Raw genomic sequence first — 12,635 nt, forward strand, 5'->3', positions numbered from 1 at the left:
CAGATACAGCAACGGTTCCCATATTGGGAATGCATGAGTGTTTGTAAGATTTGGGGTGAATACTTATTTACTGTTGTAGATACTAATAGAACTACAGCAGAACAAGCAATCCAATATTTGTATATACAGTATCTGTAACTTAGATTTGTGGGCAGGCTACAGAAAAACCGTGCAGTCAAGGGTATTGAATAGTACCTCCCTATGCAAGCAAAATAAGTGTCTTTTTTTTTTTTTGTTGACAACAGAAGTTGTGTCTTTACAGTGCAATAATTGTCTTCTTCAGTAGAAAATGTTTTTTGATGCAAAGTCTTCATCCATGGAATATTGATTTTACCCTGAATATGCAACACTGATTTCACTGCAATATTTAACTTTTTTTTCCAACCGAAAAACTGGGTCTAGAGGCAGCAATGGCAATAATAATCGTACAGTAAAAATAATGCTTTGTGTTGTTAAACAGGCTTCTTGTTTTGCAGATAGTTGGCGGCAGAGTAAATTGTGCAAGTTTGTTTCCCAGTATCAATAAGGCATCCTAAACCCTGTCAGTTGCTCGTGTTCACCTCTTTCAGTACAGTGCCAATATACATAGAGAAGTCATCACAGTGGGTTTGAATTGAATGATGTCCCGCTATTAAAGCAAAGCAATAGGCTTGGTTCCTGAGCCAGGCACACACTGGGAAGGTGCCACATTTTCCAGAGTTGGATATGTAGTGTACAGGCTGGTAACCTGAAAGTCTGAGAAAGAATGATCCCCGCTGCTAGACACAGGGGTCAGACCTATGGTTCCCAAATCACAGTCTGAGAGTTGTAGAGGGGAACTGCTGAAGGCACCTAATGTGTCCAGACTGAAGCTCTCATCCTTCATGGCCTCCCATATGTTTCCTTTAACATAAAGCATAAGAGAGACTGGAGTTAAAAGCCAATATTGGAATGCATTGAGAATAATATACAGAGGCAGCCCCATAATGAAATAAGATACAGTGGATATTTATTTAATTTATTTGAGAACTTATCACTATGTCAATGTTATCGTCAAACATTGGATTCACCATGAATGGCCCTTTTTATACCCCCGTAAGTTAAAGGATAAGTAAACCTTTAAAATAAGTGAATGTAAAATTGATGAGAGTGCTATTCTAAGATTTTTTGCAATGTTCATTGATTATTTATATTTTTTTAATTCCAAGATATTAAAGGATATATTTACTATTAATATAAATTAATTTTGTTACAACAGCACCACCTGCTGGTCAGTTTCTGACCATTCTGACCACCCAGTAGTCAAGGAAGTTGTCAGGAGAAAGAGGCTGCTCTGATGTTCTTCTGCTTAGGAAAAAATTAGAAGCCTTCCTCAAATCTTTTTAAAAAAAAAACCAGAAGAACATCAGAGCAGCCTCTTTCTTTTTCCTGACAACTTCCTTGGCTACTTGGTGGTCAGAATGGTCAGAAACTGACTTGCAGGTGGTGATGTTGTAACACAATGAATTTATATTAACAGTTCATGTATCCTTTAATATCTTGGAATAAAAAATATAATCAGTGTACATTGCAAAAATTCTTAGAATAACTCAATAACTGAAAAAATCTATTTTGCATTTACTTATCCTTATTGCCTACTCACCTTGTAGCGCAAAGTCCATGATGCTTGGATCAAGGGCATCAACCTCTGTGTTCATATCTGAGGTGAGGCTGAGAAAGTCAGAAGCTGCCCTGCTCATGATGTGCTGTTGAAGGGGACTGTGGGTCATGTCTGGAACAGAGTGAATTGGAGGACTCTGTGCTGGGGCTGGAGAACCTGAAGCTATCCTGGCCTGGGTCTGGATCTGATGGTGCAAAGGAATGGATTGTAACGACAAAGTCATGACACGGTGTGGCTGGTGCTGAGGAATCCTGCCTGGGAGGTTTCCTATGGTCGTCATAGCTTGAACTTCTGATTCCACCAATTTACTTGGAGCTTTACAATTCTCTGGTCTGTCCATGATAAGTTTGTCCAGCTCATCTGCAAAGAGATACATGATGTAAATAAGAACACTGAAAGCTTAAACTTCAGTTCAAGTCAAGTTTGTCAAAAGCAGTGGCATTTTACACCTGAATATTTCGTCTTGCATACAACAACGACAGAAGTTAATGATAAAGCTTTTTACAGCATTGAAGGCCCACCCATTTTAAAGTATTTCAGTTTATCCACGTATTAGGTTTTATTGGTACCCACATAATAATACATTTTGTTATTACCTGGGTTAGCCATGCTCCTTCGTATTGCTGGAAGATCCTTCCTTTTCCATTTCTGCATCTCCTCTTCCATTTTATCAATCTTAGCTGGGTTCAGGGCCCACAAGCAGCCTTTGCGTGAAGATCCACTTAATTTGTTTTCTACCTTCTCAAAGCACTTGTTTAGGGAAAGGTTGTGTCGAACTGAGTTCTTCCAGCCATCTGGAGCTGTCTGTAAAGTGAAAACGGAAAAAGAACTGTGAACATCAGAACATGCATCATATCTAAATTGCTAGGAAAACACAATTCTAGATATCACCAATACAGTGCTTATGCCGTACCTTAAAATATGGAAAATGATCCTTCATAAAACTGTAGATTTCACTCACTGGCAGGCTTCCAGTTTTGCTGTTCTTCAAGGCCATTGCAATAAGGCAACTATTACAAATAAATAAAGTGTAAATCTTTAGACCCTGTAATGGTGTAGAGTACACTGGAAAAGACAGCTGTGCATCCTGTATTGGTACCCATATAGATCTGCCTGTTTCACTGGTAATATGATCATTTAAATCATAAAGTATAATCATCAAATAATTGAATGTACCTGTATGAATAGATGGGTTTGGGGTAGCTCTTGGGCTGCAGTTCCTGTGTAGGATGAGCTGCAAGATGTGGCTGTGTGAACTGGGCTTGTGCCCTGTATGAGCTGTTGTACAAATTGGCAGAGGAACACTGGAGAAAAGAGAAATATTGAAAAACAGATTTAATTACCTGACAAAAAGATAAGATTAAACTCCATCTTTATCCTACATTTCTTTCAGTTTACATTTTTATTCTATTAGCATATACTCATCCTACTGACTGGTAACTACCCCCCCAGCTACTCCATCTAGCTTAAAGGAATACCGTCATGGGAAAAAAATGTTTTTTCAAAATGCATCAGTTAATTGTGCTGCTCTGACATGGGGCTAGACATATTGTCAGTTTCCCAGCTGCCCCAAGTCATGTGCTCTGATGAACTTCAGTCACTCTTTACTGCTGTACTGCAAGTTTTGAAGTGATATCACCCCCTCCCTTCCCCTCCCATCAGCCTAACAACAGAACAATGGGAAGGTAACCAGATAGCAGCTCACTAACACAAGATAACAGCTGCCTGGTAGATCTAAGAACAGCACTCAATAGTAATGTTCCAGGTCACACTGAGACTCATTCAGTTACATTGAGTAGAAGAAACAAAAGCCTGCCAGAAAGCAGTTCCATCCTATAGTGCTGGCTCTTTCTGAAAGCACATGACCAGGCAAAATTACCTGAGATGGCTGCCTACACGCAAATATTACAACTAAAAAAAATACACTTGCTGGTTCAGGAATTACATTTTATATAGTAAAGTGAATTATTTGCAGTGTAAACAGTGTAATTTAGAAACAAAAACCACATCATAAAAATCATGACAGATTCCTTTTAACTTTCTAAAACACATTTGCTTTATAAACTGGAAAAGTGTATTACCTGTGACCCCTGGGACAGTCCATAGATTTGCTGTGAATGAGTTTGGTACACAGGCTGCTGAGCCTGCAAACTAGGAGACACGTGCCCTGCCATACTGTATTGGCTCATCTAATGAAAAGAAAGAGAAACGGATGTTATTTCATCATTGTATTTATACAGTGGCAACATTCCTAACACAATAACTTCCTCACTGTGGAAATAAAACTTCTTTGTCTACTATAACATACAGCAGCTGTAAGATTAATATGGGATTACTTACATTGGACCCATGTGATGTTAACGTATTCAGACCCAGAATCCCCTGTTGCATGCTTGTCGGAACGTGGATCATAGATCCAGGAGAGTGTACATTATTTGATAAATGTCCTGTGGAAAGAAAAATATACATGAAAAATGGCACATAGATAGATAAACCATAAAAATACTATGTGAAATGTAAAAGACTCAACCTACCTGACTGCTGCATCAAAGGATTCTGGGAAGTGTGGCTGTAGTCCATCCTTGTATTGGTCATCTGCTGCAACCTGGGGACATCCACAGAAGTCAGCCATGACAGAGACTGCAGGTCATTAGGAAGCTCCTCGGCTCCCATTTGAGAGGGGTTCATATGCCTGTGGTCAGTGCCAAGAAAAGGTCAGTATTATGCATTATTACACTATTATTCAGGTTTTTGAACTAAAATCAACAAAATATCAAGGGGGAATCTAAACAGCAAGGAACACATACAGGTTTTCTTAGGATATAGGGACATGCAATGCTAAAAACCATAACAAAACCATAAGAAAAAACAATCATAAGAAAGAACAATTGATAAGGCACATAATGGTAGAATAATACCATTCCCCATGAGGTTTTGAAAACCCCTCTATATTTTTTTACTTTTATGAATGTGACAATTGTATTGCCAAATAGCTGAGATAATAGACATCTGTGCACAAAAATTGTAACGTGGCTAAAGGGCAAAAGTAAGCTTGTTATATATTCTGCATTCAATCTTTATCCAAAACAAAACTATTTACAAAGAAACTATTTACAAAGAAATCAGAAGAACATGGTTTAACATGGATATAACTATTTCACTGTTTTCACTGTTCCAGTGTTATATTATAATCCATGGCAATAGTCAGCTCTGTGCACCTGTCACTACAAATGTATTTCTATAAATTCTAATATTTATCAGGCCATACCTGTATAGGACACACTTCTTTATAAGACTGTATCCAAGCTGGGGTGCATTTCTATTTAGTAAGCAATGAACGTATTTAACCATTTCAGTGCAAATGTTATTTTTAAATTCTACAATACATTTGGTGCTCTGATTCTGCTATTGTCACCCAGTAATTAGTAGCTTTACCAGTGACTTCTCACAATGCCCCATTTGGATAATGTAGGGTTAAGGGAGGGGGGATACTCAGCTGACCCTTCTTCCAGCTCTGCCATTGGCCAAATCATAAACAAACACAATCAAACAAAATGATTTAAAAGCTGGGCAGACCAGGCTCATTTGCAACAGTTGGTTGTGTTATTCAGAGACCACTGCCCTATTGTACTTAGAAAACGGCTAAAGCCAACTGACACGTGTCTCCATTGTTTTTGGGGGAGGATTAATTGTTTCTATTTCTCTACCCCCACAAGACCTCTTTCCCCCCTTCTTCCCTTTGCAGACCCTTCATTAATCTAGCTGAATGACAGCAGACAAGAGGAGCACAAAAAGAGTGCCATCTGCCACCCGCCTGATGCCTACTGGTCTGAAATGAAGAGTTTGGGGGCTTTTTGTTTCACAAATGGAAAGGTCGAATGGGGAGTGCTAAGAGTCAAAGCCTCTGCGCACACCTCCTGTCACAGGGCAAACTCATTGAGCAACTTCCAAACCTCAAACCCTTGTGTTAACACTTGTGTAACAGTCTGCTAGTGTTCAGTTGTGCTGTTTCAGGATCAGACCCATTACCAGCTGTGCCCTCTTCAGGAAAAGCAAACTGAAAGAATGATAATCTCAAATGACTGTATTTAAACCCAACCCCACACCCTTTAGAATGAATCTTTTAGGTTAAATAAAATCTTATTTATATGGGCCACAATCCATTCTTGTTACATACAAAGCTTGTATGCATGTAGAACCTTGATCATATACAGTATGGGATCTGTTACCTGGAAACCTGTTATCCAGAAAGCTTCAAATTACGGGATGGCTGTCTCCTATAGACTCCATCCAAATAATCCAAATCTTAAAAATGATTTCCCTTTTCTCTGTGATAATAAAACTGTACCTTGTACTTGATCCCAACTAAAATATAATTAATCCTTATTGGAAGCAAAACCAGTCTGTTGGGTTTAATGTTTACATGATTTTCTAGTAGACCTAAGGTATGAAGACCCAAATTACGGAAAGATCCGTTATCCGGAATAACCTAGGTCCCGAGCATTCTGGTTAATACGTCCCATACCTGTACAACTCTTTCTCTGGAACTAGCTATAGGACTACAATGGGCACCGTAGTCTCCCATGTGCACTTCCCCCGCCTTATATGATATGCTCAACTCCATTACTGCATGGCAGTGTTGCACTTCCTGTTTTTAAACAGTATATTCCATGCCAAAGACATCCAGAAGCATACAAATAAAATATAATGAAGTATAACTCAAGACATTGAAGTAGTAAGAAGCCACACCCAGCTGTTTGTTAGTTTGGATCAAGTACAAGGCATTGTTTTATTATTACAGAGAAAAATTAAATAATTTTTAAAAATTTGGATAAAATGGGAGTCTATGAGAGATGGTTTTTCTGTAATACGGAGCATTCTGCATAACGGGTTTATGGATAACTGATCCCATACCTGTACTACAAAAATACATTATATAAAATACTCACCATCTAAATTAACAGCTGTATGTGTAAATAAGGTAAAGAGCCCCAGGCAGTTCAGTCCAATAAAGGCATTATCAGTTAAATAGGGGACTTAATTATGAATTGCTCTTTAGCTCCCCTTTTTAAGTCCGTGTTTTGGTAAGAACTGGACCTAATGAGGTGAAAACCTCACTGAGGTAAGCCCCTTGTAATCATGTTAGCCTCTATAACTTGCCTGATAGTGAGGAAATACAGGAGGTCTTATTAGGGACCATATGACCTACATTGTGTTGTGGTTTGGATCAAGTTAAATAGTAGGAGGTCCAGGTAACAGGTATCCTGTGCCTGGTGGGAAACAGATGAATAAATAAGGTAAGAGTCTGTAGAGACTTCTGACCTCTTAGCCAAGGAGGCTGTGATCAGTTGTACCCAGAGAAACGTTAACCACTATAACCCATGGGGTAGGGTGGGACAAATTAAAAAAAATTTAAAATATAAATATATAAATATATATATATATATATATATATATAAATATATATATAACTAGTGTCCTTATCTATGATGGGGTATGTGCTACAAAGAAAGTAAAAATGGGAGGGGTGCAAGAGGTCAGAAGCAGGGAGCCTGACGCCCTTAGTACAGATCCAGATCTGAACAATAACCTTAAAAAAATAAATTTAACTTGTTTACACCAAACATGCAATTTGTCTTGAAGCACTAATGTTATTAGAAAAGGTCAACTGGAACCTAAAAACATTGACAAACCAGCTGTCACATACCTAGAACTATAAGCATACTGCACCAGCTATGCAGCGGAAGGAAGCAAGAATTTGTAGTTGAGTTATAACATAAACATGTTTCCAATCTATTCTGCTCTTCTAATTATATATAAATGATTAAGTTTTATACATAAATCCTTATTATTTATAACTTATATTGCCTTTGATTGCAGACTAAAATGAAATGTTCTTTTCTGACTAATTGGGAAATATTCACATGCTACTGGGCACATCTGCACCCCCCGCAGTGATTTCTAGAACTCTAGGACCCAGTCATATGCCACGCTGATAAAGGAAGTGTAAACAGAACTCGTACAGTATGACAGATCTATTGTTTTCTCTGTCAGGCTGAATGGAATGAAATTCACATATTAATAGGCTGCCACGGCCTGCTGCAACTCATTACATGAATCTGAAGTATTGTTTGATAAGTCAGTTACAGCCATTTTGGTCACGGCCTCATAAGATTTTGATTATTAATGGGGATGTCTGCATATTCTCCCTTTCAAAAAATGGGTGATGTCACATCTGTGACTTCATTTGTTAAATCTCTAATGGAAGATACAATTCAGCAAACTCTAGAAGACTGCCTTATAAAATAAAATATTAGCTTAAGTAAATCATTTCCTATAATATCAGATATATCATAGCTGCACATTACTTCATTATTCTCCAAACCTGTAGTCATTTATGTGGGTAAATGTATGTATTGACTGGCAACTATTTTTTGGGTTTGTTACAGGCAGAGTAAATATTACTTTGTTATCCGTGTAATGTAGATACATGTTTTATCACTACCGGAGGCCACCATCTACCATCAATCACAAGTACACCCCTTTACAATTGGCATGCATTAGTTCACCTATACAGCAGGGGGCACTAAAGCTTTTCTCTTCCAAGACAGTTTTAGGAATGAGCACATTTCAATCTACACACAAGTAACAAGTGTCACTTATGACAACAAAACAGAGTTTGTATAAAAAAAAATAAAAAAACAAAAGAACAGAAATATATGCATAGAGGTAGACTATGAAATACAGACAAAATAAGCAGTTACACTTTTATATTTTCAAGTTAAAAAAGGAGTTGCTCACTTCTCTAAAAAAATAAATATCTCAGTATAAATATGTGCATAGATCTCAGTATTTCATAAGATTTTGATTGTAAATTACATATAATGAGGCAGCTGTCATTGCTAATCATATAGCCTCTGTATAAGCATTCAGAATGTTTACGTATACCTTTTAGTTTTTTTCGTATTGCACATGTTTTATTAAAGGGGAATCAAACCAATTTATAGTGATTTTATTATTCATTAAATACACAGCTGTCACGTAGGTATAATGTCAGCTGTAAAAGTACAATCATTATGATCACTAGGGGTGTAGGTATTATCCCTCGCTATAGAAAAATGCTTCTGCCAAGGTAGCCAAGGTAATCAAGTGTGGAATCATTTACCAGTTATAAGGGTACAAGTAATCAAGCACTAAGGGGTTCAGAATTGCCGCCTAAACCTGATAAAGGGCGCAGATATGCCCTTCCCACTGGCAGGTGATGGTTAGATTGGGTTGAAAAAAGACCAAAGTCCCTCAAGTTCAACTCCTCCAAAGGAAACCCAGCATCCATACATACACACACTGACCCCTCCATACACTCACATAACTTATATATACTCATATACTAACTAAAGATTTTAGTATCACAATAGACTTGGATATTATGCTTGTCCAAGAAATCATCCAAGTTCCTCTTAAACCTTGGACCTTGGAGTCCTTATAGATAATTAACTTGGCTGTAGCAAGCAATGCCAGTCAGCAGCATCAAGGGCAAAAGGGGCCTTGATTCACGGGAGGAGGGGGTCATTCTTCCACTGTATAGAGCACTTGTAAGGCCACATCTAGAATATGCCGTTCAGTTTTGGTCTCCAGCACTCAAACAGGACATTATTGTATTAGAGACGGTACAGAAAAGGGCAACTAAGCTGGTAAAAGGTATGGAAAATCTTAGCTATGAGGAAAGACTGGCCAAATTGGGGTTTTTCACGCTGGAGAAGAGGTGCTTAAGGGGTGATATGATAACTATGTATAAATATATAAGGGGATCATATAATAATCTCTCTAATGCTTTATTTACCAGTAGGTCTTTCCAGTTTACACAAGGTCACCCATTCCGATTAGAAAAATGAGGTTCTATATAAATATTTGGAAGGGGTTTTTTTTTACAGTGAGAGCTGTGAAGATCTGGAATTCTCTCCCTGAATCAGCTGTACAGGCTGATACATTAGATAGCTTTAAAAGGGGGTTGGATGGCTTCCTAGCAAGTGAGGGAATACATGGCTATGGAAGCTCATAGTACAAGTTGATCCAGGGACTAGTCCAATGCCATCTTGGGGTCAGGAAGGATTTTTTACCCCTCTGAGGCAGATTGGACTGGCTTTAGATGGCCTTCCTCTGGCTCAACTAGCAGTTAGGCAGGTTAAAAAAGAGTCAAAAAGTTGAACTTGATGGACATATGTCTTTTTTTAACATAACTTACTATGTTATGTTTCTATGTAAAGGCACTTATATAATCAGCCATCATAACCTCACTGCAAAGAACCACCTACGCTGCTTGAAATGAAGAATCTTTTCCTCTAGCCTAAAGGGGAGGCCTCTGGTGTGGTGATCCTCTTTATGGGTAAAAAGGTCCCCTGCTATTTGTCTATAATGTCTAGGGATGTACCGAATCCAGGATTCAGTTGGGGATTCAGCCTTTTTCAGCAGGATTCGGCCGAATCCTTCTGCCCAGCAGAACCGAATCTGAATCCTAATTTGCATATGCAAATTAGGGGCGGGAGGGAAATCACGCGACTTTTTGTCAGAAAACAAGGAAGTAAAAAATGTTTTCCCCTTCCCACCCCTAATTTGCATATGCAAATTAGGATTCAAATTTGGTTTGGTATTTGGCCGAATCTTTCGCAAAGGATTCGGGGGTTCGGCCAAATCCAAAATAGTGGATTCGGTGCATCCCTAATAATGTCCTCTATGTACTTGTAAAGTGTAATCATGTCCCCTCGCAAGCGCCTTTTTTCCAGAGAAAACAACCCCAACCGTGACAGTCTACCCTCATAATTTGGCTTACATCCTGCAAACCAGTTCAGTTGCACGTCTCTGCACTCTCTCCAGCTCATTTATATCCCTCTTAAGGACTGGAGTCCAAAACTGCACTGCATACTTCAGGTGAGGGCTTACCAGGGACCTATAAAGAGGCCAAATTATGTTTTCATCCCTTGAGTTTCTGCCTTTTTTTATTTGCTTTAGCAGCCACAGAATGAAACTGCCCGGAATTAGACAATGTATTATCCACAAAAACCCCTAGATCCTTCTCAGTTAATGAAACTGCCATTTAATGTGTAACTTGCACTCTACATCTTGCACCCTAAGCAGGTATTAAGTTCAGGGCTCAGTAGCACCTTGCACTACACAGTTTTCTGTCATTCCAGGAGACATCCAGGTGTTGCCCACCTCCTGTCTCTTCTGAATCTAGCACTTGCAGTGCTGCATAAAGAGTCCGGCAATCCATTCTAGGAGCACAACTAGGTGTACCACAGAGCACAACAAGCAGCGCAATGTGCAAAATGAAACAATGACATTACTTTGCTTTACAGAGGGTCTGTGAATCTCTGTGAAATCCATAAAACTAGAAACAATTTCCCTGCATAGGAAACCCTATCCTGCTAATTGTATGTGTATGCACATACAGTTTATGCTGCATGTGGGTATGCACTTAATAGGGTGAAAGCTTTATAGAAGAGAGACCACCACAATCAAGTGGTAAATCTGAGTTTTGCAAACAGTAAACTCCACTATAGAAAATGTCCTATGGTATCAAGCATAAAGAAGACCCCTCTGACTTCCAGTGCTTAATCCCATGTACCAAAATGAAAACAAAACAATACCTGTATTCTTGGCTTTGTGGATGATGATTCTGCTCTGATGTCCTTATTATCCCAGACATTATAGCAGAGATGTCACTGTCTATCATCTCCTTTGGGGGAGAGGAGAAAATATGGTATCAGTCAATACTGTGATGCAAAGATTTAGAATTGAAAGAGTGGCCCCTAATTGGCATTTGCCAGATTTGTCTTAAAGGAAAGTATAATGGACATGGTATATAAATGGGAGGGAGGGGTGTGATTTTATGTACTAGAAATGTCAATGGCATGAATTAGGGTGAGTGTAACGTCCCTAGCATGTCACACAGAGTTACAGATATGTAATGCATAGTGCATGGGGGAAATATACATATTATTATTTAAGCCGTTTGCATTTATTAGCACCAGTATGTCTACATACAGTAGTAAGTAAGGTTGAAGAAAACACATGTCCATCAAGTTCAGCCTTTTTAGGTCTATCTAAAACCTGCCTAAATCCCCTTCTGGTCTCTTGATGAAAAAGCGGTGAAGAAAATTCCTCCCTGACTCCAAAAGGCAATCGGACCAGTCCCTGGAATACGAGTTATTTTCAATAACCCTGTATCTCCTCAAACAACCAACCCCTTCTTGAAGCTATTTTTAAGAAATAAAAATATTTAATAATAATGAATACAAATATCATTATTAACATGTATTTATATAGTGCCAACATATTGCGTAGCACTGAATATATTTATTTACAGAAATGTACAAGCCCAAGTTAAAAAACAAATCAGCATCATTTAACTTGAAAGCTTTCTATGAGCGTTTAATAACTGTTGTCCCCACTCCCTGTTTGAATATCTCTATAGATGTGCAGGACTTCAAATATGAACAACGCAAGCATATACTATTATATAAAGGTGCTTAGCAAATGTTAGTGAAGACAAACAGGTACATTGAGGTTAAAATATTGATAAGAATCTCAAGTGATTATTAAGGCACTGACAATCTGCACATATGAAGGGATGTTTAGAAGGAGGGAATTCACCCCCTTATTGCCAGTGATGATGCCCACAAACAAGTGGGGTTATAAAGAATAACATGTGCATAGGTATAAGCACACTCCACTTTATGGAAAAACATTATATATATATATATTAGCAAGATAAGGAGTAAATGCAATACCTAAATGTCCCAGGCGTAGGTCTCTGGTATGATTAGTGAGCAGGGAAGCTGCAGTGATTGAGCAGCTCTGTGCTTCCAGGGCACTGTGTTCTCTCCTTTGTAATGGGATTTCTCTGTCCCCAAACCGTTTTTAAATTTCCCTCTCAGGAGCTGTCCAGCGCCGCGCATGCGCACACTCTGCCTCGCTGGGTCACTGATAGGGCAGAGCT

General features: G+C 38.6%; 1 protein-coding gene across 1 annotated transcript; it reads right to left on the reverse strand.

Annotated features, from left to right (window-relative positions):
- Positions 1–221: 221 nt before the first annotated feature.
- foxn4.S (forkhead box N4 S homeolog) lies at positions 222–12,561 on the reverse strand. Its single transcript, NM_001095652.1, is given in 10 exon segments — positions 222–882; positions 1,622–1,999; positions 2,236–2,443; positions 2,553–2,649; positions 2,816–2,943; positions 3,721–3,828; positions 3,980–4,086; positions 4,174–4,331; positions 11,284–11,372; positions 12,427–12,561. Coding segments are annotated over 9 exon segments (1,521 nt in total). The 5' UTR covers positions 11,370–11,372; positions 12,427–12,561; the 3' UTR covers positions 222–631.
- Positions 12,562–12,635: the final 74 nt, after the last annotated feature.

Source organism: Xenopus laevis, chromosome 1S, assembly GCF_017654675.1.
Source record: "Xenopus laevis strain J_2021 chromosome 1S, Xenopus_laevis_v10.1, whole genome shotgun sequence".
NCBI classification, from domain to species: domain Eukaryota; kingdom Metazoa; phylum Chordata; class Amphibia; order Anura; family Pipidae; genus Xenopus; species Xenopus laevis.